Raw genomic sequence first — 14,315 nt, 5'->3', positions numbered from 1 at the left:
ATGACATTTGAAGCGCTGTACTCTTTAACAACGGACTTGTTTCAATTGTGTTGCAGAGGAGAAACCCAGCTAACTGAGGAACGAGTGATTCAGTAGAGAGAGGCATGGACCCGACTCCAAGGAGAAGAAGAAGGAGTAAAGAGAATGACCCTCCTGATATGTCACAAGAGCCTGCCAGGTACTGAAAGTCTTTTCTTATTAGTTCACGGTGCGGCGGCATGCTGAATAATACCTTTACTAAGAAGCTGTTCAGGAATCCAAATCACTGAGCTGAGTCTCAAGCCCAGGGTTAGAGTCCAGACCTCTCTGTGCTTTACAATGCTTCCCTATGCTTTACCAGACCTCTCTGTGCTTTACAATGCTTCCCTATGCTTTACCAGACCTCTCTGTGCTTTACAATGCTTCCCTATGCTTTACCAGACCTCTCTGTGCTTTACAATGCTTCCCTATGCTTTACCATACCTCTCTGTGCTTTACAATGCTTCCCTATGCTTTACCAGACCTCTCTGTGCTTTACAATGCTTCCCTATGCTTTACCAGACCTCTCTGTGCTTTACAATGCTTCCCTATGCTTTACCAGACCTCTTTGTGCTTTACAATGCTTCCCTATGCTTTACCAGACCTCTCTGTGCTTTACAATGCTTCCCTATGCTTTACCAGACCTCTCTGTGCTTTACAATGCTTCCCTATGCTTTACCAGACCTCTCTGTGCTTTACAATGCTTCCCTATGCTTTACCAGACCTCTCTGTGCTTTACAATGCTTCCCTATGCTTTACCAGACCTCTCTGTGCTTTACAATGCTTCCCTATGCTTTACCAGACCTCTCTGTGCTTTACAATGCTTCCCTATGCTTTACCAGACCTCTCTGTGCTTTACAATGCTTCCCTATGCTTTACCACACCTCTGTGCTTTACAATGCTTCCCTATGCTTTACCAGACCTCTCTGTGCTTTACAATGCTTCCCTATGCTTTACCAGACCTCTCTGTGCTTTACAATGCTTCCCTATGCTTTACCAGACCTCTCTGTGCTTTACAATGCTTCCCTATGCTTTACCAGACCTCTCTGTGCTTTACAATGCTTCCCTATGCTTTACCACACCTCTCTGTGCTTTACAATGCTTCCCTATGCTTTACCAGACCTCTCTGTGCTTTACAATGCTTCCCTATGCTTTACCATGCCTCTCTGTGCTTTACAATGCTTCCCTATGCTTTACCATGCCTCTCTGTGCTTTACAATGCTTCCCTATGCATTAACAGACCTCCCTGTGCTTTACAATGCTTCCCTATGCTTTACCAGACCTCCCTGTGCTTTACCAGACCTCCCTGTGCTTTACAATTCTTCCCTATGCTTCACCAGACCGCTCTGTGCTTTACAATGCTTCTCTATGCTTTACCAGACCTCTCTGTGCTTTACAATGCTTCCCTATGCTTTACCAGACCTTCTTGTGCTTTACAATGCTTCCCTATGCTTTACCAGACCTCTCTGTGCTTTACAATGCTTCCCTATGCTTTACCAGACGTCCCTGTGCTTTACAATGCTTCCCTGTGCTTTACCAGACCTCTCTGTGCTTTACAATGCTTCCCTATGTTTTACCAGACCTCTCTGTGCTTTACAATGCTTCCCTATGCTTTACCAGACCTCTCTGTGCTTTACAATGCTTCCCTATTCTTTACCACACCTCTCTGTGCTTTACAATGCTTCCCTATGCTTTACCAGACCTCCCTGTGCTTTACAATTCTTCCCTATGCTTCACCAGACCGCTCTGTGCTTTACAATGCTTCCCTATGTTTTACCAGACCTCTCTGTGCTTTACAATGCTTCCCTATGCTTTACCAGACCTTCTTGTGCTTTACAATGCTTCCCTATGCTTTACCAGACCTCTCTGTGCTTTACAATACTTCCCTATGCTTTACCAGACGTCCCTGTGCTTTACAATGCTTCCCTATGCTTTACCAGACCTCTCTGTGCTTTACAATGCTTCCCTATGTTTTACCAGACCTCTCTGTGCTTTACAATGCTTCCCTATGCTTTACCAGACCTCTCTGTGCTTTACAATGCTTCCCTATGCTTTACCATGCCTCTCTGTGCTTTACAATGCTTCCATATGCTTTACCATGCCTCTCTGTGCTTTACAATGCTTCCCTATGCATTAACAGACCTCCCTGTGCTTTACAATGCTTCCCTATGCTTTACCAGACCTCCCTGTGCTTTACACTGCTTCCCTATGCTTCCCTATGCTTTACAGTTATTCCCTATGCTTTACCAGACCTCTCTGTGCTTTACAATGCTTCCCTATGCTTTACCAGACCTCTCTGTGCTTTACAATGCTTCCCTATGCTTTACCAGACCTCTCTGTGCTTTACAATGCTTCCCTATGCTTTACCATGCCTCTCTGTGCTTTACAATGCTTCCCTATGCTTTACCATGCCTCTCTGTGCTTTACAATGCTTCCCTATGCATTAACAGACCTCCCTGTGCTTTACAATGCTTCCCTATGCTTTACCAGACCTCCCTGTGCTTTACCAGACCTCCCTGTGCTTTACAATTCTTCCCTATGCTTCACCAGACCGCTCTGTGCTTTACAATGCTTCTCTATGCTTTACCAGACCTCTCTGTGCTTTACAATGCTTCCCTATGCTTTACCAGACCTTCTTGTGCTTTACAATGCTTCCCTATGCTTTACCAGACCTCTCTGTGCTTTACAATGCTTCCCTATGCTTTACCAGACGTCCCTGTGCTTTACAATGCTTCCCTGTGCTTTACCAGACCTCTCTGTGCTTTACAATGCTTCCCTATGTTTTACCAGACCTCTCTGTGCTTTACAATGCTTCCCTATGCTTTACCAGACCTCTCTGTGCTTTACAATGCTTCCCTATTCTTTACCACACCTCTCTGTGCTTTACAATGCTTCCCTATGCTTTACCAGACCTCCCTGTGCTTTACAATTCTTCCCTATGCTTCACCAGACCGCTCTGTGCTTTACAATGCTTCCCTATGTTTTACCAGACCTCTCTGTGCTTTACAATGCTTCCCTATGCTTTACCAGACCTTCTTGTGCTTTACAATGCTTCCCTATGCTTTACCAGACCTCTCTGTGCTTTACAATACTTCCCTATGCTTTACCAGACGTCCCTGTGCTTTACAATGCTTCCCTATGCTTTACCAGACCTCTCTGTGCTTTACAATGCTTCCCTATGTTTTACCAGACCTCTCTGTGCTTTACAATGCTTCCCTATGCTTTACCAGACCTCTCTGTGCTTTACAATGCTTCCCTATGTTTTACCAGACCTCTATGTGCTTTACAATGCTTCCCTATGCTTTACCAGACCTCTCTGTGCTTTACAATGCTTCCCTATTCTTTACCACACCTCTCTGTGCTTTACAATGCTTCCCTATGCTTTACCAGACCTCTCTGTGCTTTACAATGCTTCCCTATGCTTTACCACACCTCCCTGTGCTTTACAATTCTTCCCTATGCTTCACCAGACCGCTCTGTGCTTTACAATGCTTCCCTATGTTTTACCAGACCTCTCTGTGCTTTACAATGCTTCCCTATGCTTTACCAGACCTTCTTGTGCTTTACAATGCTTCCCTATGCTTTACCAGACCTCTCTGTGCTTTACAATGCTTCCCTATGCTTTACCAGACGTCCCTGTGCTTTACAATGCTTCCCTATGCTTTACCAGACCTCTCTGTGCTTTACAATGCTTCCCTATGTTTTACAAGACCTCTCTGTGCTTTACAATGCTTCCCTATGCTTTACCAGACCTCTCTGTGCTTTACAATGCTTCCCTATGTTTTACCAGACCTCTCTGTGCTTTACAATGCTTCCCTATGCTTTACCAGACCTCTCTGTGCTTTACAATGCTTCCCTATTCTTTACCACACCTCTCTGTGCTTTACAATGCTTCCCTATGCTTTACCAGACCTCTCTGTGCTTTACAATGCTTCCCTATGCTTTACCAGACGTCCCTGTGCTTTACAATGCTTCCCTATGCTTTACCAGACCTCTCTGTGCTTTACAATGCTTCCCTATGTTTTACCAGACCTCTCTGTGCTTTACAATGCTTCCCTATGCTTTACCAGACCTTCTTGTGCTTTACAATGCTTCCCTATGCTTTACCAGACCTCTCTGTGCTTTACAATGCTTCCCTATGCTTTACCAGACCTCTCTGTGCTTTACAATGCTTCCCTATGCTTTACCAGACGTCCCTGTGCTTTACAATGCTTCCCTATGCTTTACCAGACCTCTCTGTGCTTTACAATGCTTCCCTATGTTTTACCAGACCTCTCTGTGCTTTACAATGCTTCCCTATGCTTTACCAGACCTTCTTGTGCTTTACAATGCTTCCCTATGCTTTACCAGACCTCTCTGTGCTTTACAATGCTTCCCTATGCTTTACCAGACCTCTCTGTGCTTTACAATACTTCCCTATGTTTTACCACACCTCTCTGTGCTTTACAATTCTTCCCTATGCTTCACCAGACCGCTCTGTGCTTTACAATGCTTCCCTGTTTTACCAGACCTCTCTGTGCTTTACAATGCTTCCCTATGCTTTACCAGACCTTCTTGTGCTTTACAATGCTTCCCTATGCTTTACCAGACCTCTCTGTGCTTTACAATGCTTCCCTATGCTTTACCAGACGTCCCTGTGCTTTACAATGCTTCCCTATGCTTTACCAGACCTCTCTGTGCTTTACAATGCTTCCCTATGCTTTACCAGACCTCTCTGTGCTTTACAATGCTTCCCTATGCTTTACCAGACCTCTCTGTGCTTTACAATGCTTCCCTGTGCTTTACCAGACCTCTCTATGCTTTACAATGCTTCCCTATGCTTTACCATGCCTCTATGTGCTTTACAATGCTTCCCTATGCTTTACCATGCCTCTCTGTGCTTTACAATGCTTCCCTATGCATTAACAGAACTCCCTGTGCTTTACAATGCTTCCCTATGCTTTACCAGACCTCCCTGTGCTTTACACTGCTTCCCTATGCTTCCCTATGCTTTACAGTTATTCCCTATGCTTTACCAGACCTCTCTGTTCTTTACAATGCTTCCCTATGCTTTACCAGACCTCTCTGTGCTTTACAATGCTTCCCTATGCTTCACCAGACCTCTCTGTGCTTTACAATGCTTCCCTATGCTTTACCAGACCTCTCTGTGCTTTACAATGCTTCCCTATGCTTTACCAGACCTCTCTGTGCTTTACAATGCTTCCCTATGCTTTACCAGACCTCTCTGTGCTTTACAATGCTTCCCTATGCTTTACCATATGTCTTTCTCTCTTATTCCCTCTCTCTATCTCTTTCTTTCTCATTTGAAAAACTGTGTTAATGAGTATTAATAAATAAGTCACAGTTAATCAAATTATTTTTTTTTATTAAATCGCATTACTAAAATCTTAAAAAATAAACATAAAACTCATTTTATGGAAATCAAAGAAAACAAACACACACAGTACAATAAAGCAAACTTAAGTTGACTTTTTTAAAAACTGTTACAGCATGACTATTGGATGACATTTCTTAAAAAAGAAATTAAATACTGTTATTTCGTATGAAATCCATTCATTGCTAAAAACAAATAATTCACCTTGTTTCGCTCTGCAGGTGGCGCCGTTTTACCCCCTAACTTTCATCCAAAGTTGTGTCAGATTGAACATTCCCTTCACCCGAGGAGTGGAGAGGACAGACAGGGAGTTCAATACAAAGGGTTTCTTACAACACAAAACAGTCTAGTTCAGCTGGCAGATTGTTACAGAGGAACCATAATAAGGAAGCCTAAACCCAGGATAGAGCGGCTCAGTGAATGTGGTTTGGAATCTGTGCAGGAGGGTCATTGTGTCAGAGACGCCATAAAAGGACAGCGTGCCGGCATTAAAGTCCAGATACACTCCTATTCTGGGGGAGCGGGGGGCAGTTATTGCAGTTTGATTGTTATTGTGCCGGGCAGTGTAACTGGAACCAGAGCAGAGCAAACTCCAGGACTTGTCATTGCCTCCAAGGAGACAGGAATGATCCGCTCCTTTCCTGCTGATTCCTTTATATGTGACTCCTATAGAAGCCCATCCCCCACTCCACTCAATCTCCCAGTAACAGCGAGTCCCAGACAAACCCTCTCTGCAAAGCACTTGGGGCCAGCTATCAAATCTCTCTGAGTGATCAGGATATCTCTGGGTCTCTCCCCCCCGTGTCACCTTTCTGTTCCCTTCAGACAGACAGAGCTCTCTATTCGCTGTGTTGGGGTCCAGTGTGAGCTGACAGGAATCTGATTGAAGAGAAGAGGACGGGTAGAGGAGAGACGGTTAGAAAAGTCAAATCACTGAGAAAATCAACAGTCATTGTCTGCTGCATCCTCACATCCTGTTTATGGAAGGTGTGTGTATTGTTTTAATTATGTTTTAAAATACATTTTGACCACTTTTTTAAACTTTTAAATTGCATTCCCTGCCTTAAGATGGCTTCCCATGGACTGGCATGGACCTCTCAGAACTACATTTCCCATCATCCTCCTGCTCACTGGTAATTCCATCTCAATTACATATGTGAGCAGGAGGATGATGGGAAATGTAGTTCTGAGAGGCCCATGCAGTTAAATGTGAAGCCATCTATAAGTATAAAAAAGTGGTCAAAATGTAAAAAAAATAAAAATAATTAAAACAATACACACACCTCACGTAAACAGTTGTAGCAACACATGGGAACATGCAACACAATAAAATACAAAGGACCTTATGAACCCTTTAAACCCTCTTGCTGTTTGATTGTTTTGTTCATTATAATTCCTCGATCTTATCAAACTTCTTCAATTGGAACCAATCAAATGCAGCTCTGCATACAATTACAGTTCACTTAATGTTCCTACAGGGTATGTGTTGCCATTTTACCCACTCAGACCCCTTGCTTACTAAATATCTTCAATAGAATATCATCCACTCTTCAAATATCTGTCTAATATTTTAATGAGCAATCCATCCCACAAGTGCAGTGATACTGCAATATACATTTACTACCAGCACAGGATGACTGGGAGGGATAGCTGTTCATTTTACCCCACAACTGGTTTCACATGCATTGTACATGTATTTAAAGATGGGATGATTATCTATTCAGGGATACCAAGATATTTAGGGAGAGAAAGGTCTGAGTGGAAAAACAGGCAACAAATGCCCCTCCCCCAGTCATTCTGCATGTATTCATCTGAACCAATACTTGTTGGAGAGGAGTGTAGATTAATGGCTTCACAATTACTAATAAATAATAATAATTGCTGCCCTCAAGCTCCACCCCTCCCTGTTCTGTAGTGTTAGCTCTTCTCTCAATGGAGTGACACATCTTTCAATCAAATGTTTCAGTGAAAACAGACTTACATTTTAAAAACTCAGCTCTGTTCCTTGGCTCTGGAGCCTGCAGACTGTAAACTGCAACTTCATTCACTGGGCAGAAAAAAAGAGAGAGAAATAGAATTGAAACATGTGGATTAATACACAACACACACAAGACTCCAAACAGCAATCTGAAAAGAAACAAGGCTTATTCACGGCATTTCAGGATGTAAAAATCCGTACTTCAAGATGTTCATGATTACAATGAATATGTATTCCTTCCGTATCGGTGCAGCAGCCAAAGTCAATGTGAACACGTCTGCCACTGCACTGGAGTCTTGTGTTCCTTCCTCTCCATCACATATATTTGCTTCCATATTAGGACACCCTTGTGCATCAAACATACAGCAGTCACTGTCTGCTCCATCCTCACATCACTTCCTCCTCTCTGCTTCATCAGTACCTGTTCCATCCTACATGCTCCCTCCTACCACCTCCCTGCTCCCTCCTCCATGTTGACTCCTCCCACTTATGTGCTCCCTCTTTCATGCTCCCTCCTCACTGCTGTCTCTTCCAGTCTTCATGCTCCCTTCTCTCTGCTCCCTCATCCCTGTTGCCTCCTTCCTGTCTCCTCCCTGATCTCTCCTTCATGCTCCCTCCTCTCTCTTCCACCCTCTCCTACATGCTCCCTGCTTAATTCTCTCTTCTCCGTCCATGCTCCCTCTCCAATGCTCCCTGCTCTGCCCTCCTTGCTCCCTCCTCCCTGCTGCCTCCTCACTCCTTCCTCCTCTCTGCTGCCTCCCCCCTTCTCAATACTACATTATTTATATAGCCAGCAATCTGCAAAAGGTCTTTATTAATGTCTTGCAAGTCCTGTCCCTCCTATAGCCATGGTCTATTTGAGAAATCTCTACCAAAGGAATCTATTTCACACCAACCTGTTGTGGTTATTTTGACTAATTCCCCCTTGCAGAAGTCCTCAATATGGTCTTTAAGTTCAGATACAGCTTTCCTCACAGCCCCAAAAGAGATGTCTGTATTGACAGTAACGCTGGGTAAGTCTCCAGCTTCAGGAGGGGCACAGAGAGACTGGAAATTCTACAAGAAGAAAGTGGAGAAAAGGAGTTTTCAGTGAAACAGAATGGGGTCCAAAACATTCCTGGGGAAAAGCAAGGATTCATTCAATTGGAGAGGTCTGTCTGAAACCGTCCCAGTTATGGATTTTCTAACAAGCAGTGATGTTACCTGTAGAAAATGGATGTGATCCTCTGTCTCTGAAAGCTGTTTCAGCTCAGTGTTTCTCCTCCTTAGCTCAGCAATCTCCTGCTCCAGTTTCTTCATGCGTCCTTCAGCCTGATTCACTGCAGCCTTCTCGTTAGCTCCAATCAGCTCAATAACCTCAGTGTGGATCTTCTCAATGGATCGGATCAGCTCCTTAAAGATCTTCTCACTTTCCTTTATTTCTATGCATGCAGATCTCTGAGTGAAAGAACACAGTAGAGGAGACATGGTTAGAATTGATATCAAAAACACATCAGGCATAGACAGTAAACTTCTGTAGATGTGTTCCAGTTCACCTGATAATAATAATAATAATAATAATAATAATAATAATAACACTATGTTACACAATTTTTGTTCCTGGGTAGTAAGTGTTATTTCCTAATTGCTTATGCCTCAAAAGTATAGAAAATGGCTATTATTCCCCACAAACTTTGCTTTTGTGACCAGGACAGTGATATTTTGAAATTTACCTATTTCCAATGAGAAAACGGGCGAATTTGTGTCTTTTCGTTCACATAAAGTCAGAAAAAACAACATATGAATCCAAATTAACATGTATTTATACTAAAGTAATACAAAAATGACTACAAAAGATTTAGAAGTGAGTAGTTTTTCGAGATTTACGATTATACTGTAAATCACTTTCACGAATCAGCCCCCAAATGTAGTCTCCCATCATGTTCTTGTTATACTGTCCTTGGTAGCGGTGTTCAAAGTCCAATATATCCTGGTGGAAGCGCTCGCCTTGCTCCTCCGAGTACGCTCCCATGTTCTCCTTGAATTTATCAAGATGAGCATCAAGGATATGGACTTTGAGGGACATCCTACAGCCCATTGTGCCGTAGTTCTTCACCAGAGTCTCAACCAGCTCCACATAGTTTTCGGTCTTGTGATTGCCCAGGAAGCCCTGAACCACTGCGACAAAGCTGTTCCAAGCCGCTTTCTCCTTACTAGTGAGCTTCTTGGGGAATTCATTGCACTCCAGGATCTTCTTTATCTGTGGTCCGACGAAGACACCGGCTTTGACCTTTGCCTCAGACAGCTTAGGGAAGAAGTCTTGAAGGTACTTGAAGGCTGCCGACTCCTTATCTAGAGCTCTGACAAATTGTTTCATAAGGCCCAATTTGATGTGCAGTGGTGGCATCAGCACCTTCCGGGGGTCCACCAGTGGCTCCCACTTGACGTTGTTCCTCCCCACAGAGAAATCGGTCCGCTGTGGCCAGTCCCGCCTGTGGTAGTGCGCCTTGGTGTCCCTGCTGTCCCAAAGGCAAAGATAGCAGGGAAACTTGGTAAAACCGCCTTGGAGACCCATCAGGAATGCCACCATTGCAGCCTCTTGATGCCATCTCAGAAAAATGCAGATATGTATCCACTTAGGCAGCTGGAACTAAACTGAACTGGTGGGCTTAAGGCCCCTGTATTTATACTACTATTTATATTACTAGAAAGTTCTAGAAGTTACTCCAAGTTTACTCAGCACTGAATCTATCTGGAATGTTCTGGAAAATAGGTAAATTTCAAAATATCACTGTTCTGGTCACAAAAGCAAAGTTTGTGGGGAATAATAGCCATTTTCTATACTTTTGAGGCATAAGCAATTAGGAAATAACACTTACTACCCAGGAACCAAAAAAAAAAAAATTGTTACACGGTGTAATAATAATAATAATACCCCCCCTCTTGTCAATACCCACTTTCAGTGACTCCACAGCCTTTTTCAGCTCCTCAATTTCTTTCAGTCTCTCCTGGATTCTCTGTTGTATTTCTGTCTGTGTCTCTCCCAGTTGCTTCTGTGTAGAAACACAGTGACACAGTGACATTTCTAATGGGGCTTTGAGTGATATCCTTTCACACCAATCACAGGCCTGTTTAAGTATGCTATTGAAACTGACAGAATCATTTAGTTTATATATATTTTCTATTTTCTTGTACCCATTACCTCTTTACAATGTTTGCAATAATTCTCAGTTGTTCTTGAATATATTTTGCTCTTCAGTTCCAGTTGCACGCCATAGACATCTGTAGCACAGACTAGATCAGACAACATGTGTGTATAGTAGTAAGATACAACACCATCTAGTGCACAACTGCAAGCAATACAAAAAGACATTTGATCCACAGTAGCTGTCCACTAGATGGTACTGTTTCTTACTAGTAACTAGATGGCTGATCTAGCATGTGTTACATGTTTGTTTTGTGAAGCACCTAGGAAACTGGATATTTAGAGCTTCTGATTTCTGGTTTTATCTGATAAACACAGATAAAACAGCCCTGATACAAAACAATGAAATCAGTGTATACCCAATAAACACCAGAAAAACACTGGACATGGTTACTCAATTCACGTTGACTTCATCCCTTTCCATGTGAAAAAATACAATAAAATAACTTAAAACCTAAGAAGAAAAACAATAAATAAATAAATAAATATCAACCTTTCCCAGCGCAGTCGGGCAATGAACCTCCTTCCTGACTTGAATCTATCATTGATTCATTCTGAATACTTTAAACTGAGTGGCAGCACATTCCTGCATTTCTATTGGAGGATTGCACACGCTTGTGAGATTTAAAACGAGATTACAATTAGAAACGGAGGGTTGTTCTTGCTCGTGGGATTTAAAGCTATATTACAGTTCAATAGAGAGGATTCACACACTCGTGGAATTTAAAACAGAATTGAAAATTGTGAAGAAATGTAAAAAATGCCTAAATACACAAAATCCCCTGAAGAATGAGCCCGTGAGCAGAAGGACTTCACTGTGGAAGAGAGCAAAGGAAAGAGGGGACTAGTAGGGTGAGCGAAAGAAATTGTAGATTTCAACAAAGAAAATCCTAAATAGGTTATTACATTTAGTTTTAAACTAACTTAAACATATCTGTTTTAATCAGGTAAAAGTGTGTCAAATTCAGCTACCTGGATTTGAGTTACGCCTTCTACTGACTTTGAGCCTTCATAAGTAAAATAAACAAAAAATGTTTACAAAAAGATTAACACTTTACCAATAAAAACAATTCTTCTAAACGGTCAACGTTTTTGATATCTCTGCTAAAAAACAACTAAACAAAAGAAATCTCTGCTCTCAAGAGAGACTGGGCACTTTTGATAAGTTGTGTTTTTGTTTCAGATATACATATGCATGGATAAAAGGGACTGGGGTCTGCAATTTCATTCTGTTTTTTTTGCCTGTGATGCGTGCGACTAGTTCATTTTAAAATATCAATAAATATTTTAATATAAATGATACAGACATCACAATAAGTGTGTTCCCCAGTATATTTCCATGTCGACAATGCACGTTAATTGTCATTAAACTCGGATGTCCTGTAATATACATATGTGTGGATACAAGTGCCTGGGGTCTCTTACTGTATGACAGGGATTTAATTTTTTCTTCATAAGAGTGTTGGGAACTACAAATTAAAAGTGAAATGGTGCTTTTGTCTGATTTACTTTTGCTGCACCAAAACCCTGAAAACACGTAAACTATCCGTGCTGTAGAGAGAGTCACTGGCAGTTCTCTCTGTAACTTCACGTTCCTCTCAATTAATCTTGGTCATTTTTTTGCTTTTATAAATTATGTGCTCGGCTTTGCTGGGAATGTCATTTTTAAACAGTTTTACCAATTAAACTATAATATCTTAAACAATGAAACTGATCTATGATTTTATTAAGTCGCAAGATACATATAAAAACACTAGGAATATAAATCATGCTAATTTTACACTACAAATTCCAATGCACCACAAAACAGCTGAACAAATCCTTCTTACCCTGTGAGGCAGGGCTGAGGTCCTGCACTTGTAAACAGTGTGTTTTTATTTGATTGTAAATAATGGTTTTGCCAATCAAGTGTGTGCTAGATATGGCAGGGCATATTCAAATCCAGGATTTTAATCCCACCCAAGTCTAGAGAGGAGGTGTCAGGGAGACTGTTCCTGGAGCGGGACCTCCTTTCTTGTTTGGTCATCTTTTATTTTCTAGTTGTTTTCAAGCAGTGTTTTGTTTTGAATGTTTTGTGTTTTTTGTATCAAAGAAAACCTCCTGTGTCTCTCCTGTCAATCAGCGATAGCCACACCCATAACAACACCCGTGTTACACCCTGAAATACATTGTAGTACATCATAGTTTAGATAGAGCAATTAAAAAACTAGGGCTCTTTAAATAGCTCTTAATATACAATTAAAATCTGATCTAATGTGAAACTGTATAACCTAGTAAACAGACATGTTAAATATCCCTGGGAATTCTTATCTTCTAGGATAGCTACAAGAAATGGTTCAAACCCTTACCTGTTTCACACTCCTTTCTGCCTCAGCTGAGACTGTATCATGATCCTTGTGTTTCTTGTCTGCACACAACCAGCAAATAAATATCTGATCGGTTCTACAGAAGACCTCACATAATCTTTGGTGTTCAGCACAAAGCTTCTGCTCCAGATCTCCAATTGCATTGATCAGCTTGTGCTTCTTTAATGGAGTAACCTCACTGTGTGGCTTGACGTGTGTTTCACAGTAAGAGGCCAGGCACGTCAAACAGGATTTCACAGCTTTGAACTTTCTCCCAGTGCAGAAATCACACGGCACATCTCCAGGTCCAGCATAACTTTGAGCAGGACGAGGATTGATTCCTGTCTTCTTTAATTCTTCCACAAGTTCGGCCAGCATGGTGTTTCTGCGCAGAACAGGCCTTGGGGTAAAGGCCTCTCTGCACTGGGGGCAACTGTAGACACCTGTATGATCAGTCTGATCCCAGCAGTTCTTAATACACCCCATACAGTAACTGTGTCCACATGGAATAGCGACTGGGTCCTTCAATAGATCCAGACATACTGGACAGCTGAACCGATCCTCTGACCATACTTTTGAAGCCATCTTGCTGCAGTGAGACAGAGAGACTGACTATTTCACAAGAAATGAAACTGTGCTGATTTCCTGGAATTGTGTAAAGCTCTAAGAGGCGGGGTTTTGGACTGAGGCCAGGTTTAGACAAGCAGGCTGAGCAGAGACTGCTGAATCAGTGTGAGAGGGGCGGAGAGGAGAGAGTTGTGAGTGGGACTGGAGTTTGAGAATGGCATTGTCACAGTAACCCTTCTATAGCTACAGCATGTATTTGACTGCACTAGACCTTCACTTCTGTGTGGGTCTCAATCCTCAGAAGTTCACAAGGGAAGTGAGTTTGGTGGAGTTCGATCTTCGTGGGTATTAATCCACATCTCAAAGTCCATAAGTCCTCAACCACAAACTTGTCTCTGAGCACCAACTGCTTTCTTCCCTCCAGTTCAGGGCAAGCTTGAGGCACAGAGTCTGAACTGCTCACCCCCCTAAGAGAACGTGAAGGGTGGTCCCTCCAGTCCAGGGGAGGCTGTATATTATGAGAACTAGACATGTTCTAGTGTTATCAGACAGGGTGTGTACGTTACTGACATACTCATTTATTACAGTGCTGATTCCATGAGTTAAAACTATTTTATACAGAACAGACACTCAAACAAAGCTTACAATCAAGGGACCTACTTTTCAAATCTGTGCACTATTTGTTTTATTCATTTCAGACAATGTCTTCCCTCTCATCAGCAGAACATCCTTCTCTCAAGTCCCTTCTTGTTTTGCTGTTGCTCGTTTTGTTTTCCACACTTCTTTATTTCCACTCTCTTTGACTCAGGTGAAGCCCATTGATCCTGCAGCCCCCACACTGGTTTCCTC

General features: G+C 42.3%; 1 protein-coding gene across 1 annotated transcript; it reads right to left on the bottom strand.

The window, feature by feature from the left end:
- Positions 1–5,334: 5,334 nt before the first annotated feature.
- On the bottom strand, positions 5,335–13,540 carry LOC131722994 (tripartite motif-containing protein 16-like). The gene is made up of 6 exons (XM_059016251.1): positions 12,903–13,540; positions 10,307–10,402; positions 8,574–8,807; positions 8,267–8,426; positions 7,374–7,439; positions 5,335–6,271 (listed from the first exon to the last, which is right to left on the bottom strand). Exons 1-6 carry the CDS (start codon positions 13,482–13,484, stop codon positions 5,739–5,741), a joined length of 1,671 nt encoding a protein of 556 aa, XP_058872234.1. The 5' UTR covers positions 13,485–13,540; the 3' UTR covers positions 5,335–5,738.
- Between the last annotated feature and the right edge of the window lie 775 nt (positions 13,541–14,315).

The sequence above is a fragment of the Acipenser ruthenus genome, chromosome 52 (assembly GCF_902713425.1).
Source record: "Acipenser ruthenus chromosome 52, fAciRut3.2 maternal haplotype, whole genome shotgun sequence".
Classification (NCBI taxonomy): Eukaryota; Metazoa; Chordata; class Actinopteri; order Acipenseriformes; family Acipenseridae; genus Acipenser; species Acipenser ruthenus.
Note: the sequence above shows the minus strand (reverse complement) of the source record. Positions and strands in the feature narration are given on the sequence as shown.

Excerpts from the sequence above, each read along its gene's own strand:
- LOC131722994 (XM_059016251.1), bottom strand. The coding sequence starts at position 13,484 with ATGGCTTCAAAAGTATGGTCAGAGGATCGGTTCAGCTGTCCAGTATGT. Across the intron at positions 8,427-8,573 it reads ATCACATCCATTTTCTACAG|AATTTCCAGTCTCTCTGTGC; the intron begins GTAACATCACTG and ends TTCTTCTTGTAG. Across the intron at positions 6,272-7,373 it reads CAGAGCTGAGTTTTTAAAAT|ATTCCTGTCAGCTCACACTG; the intron begins GTAAGTCTGTTT and ends CTCTTCAATCAG.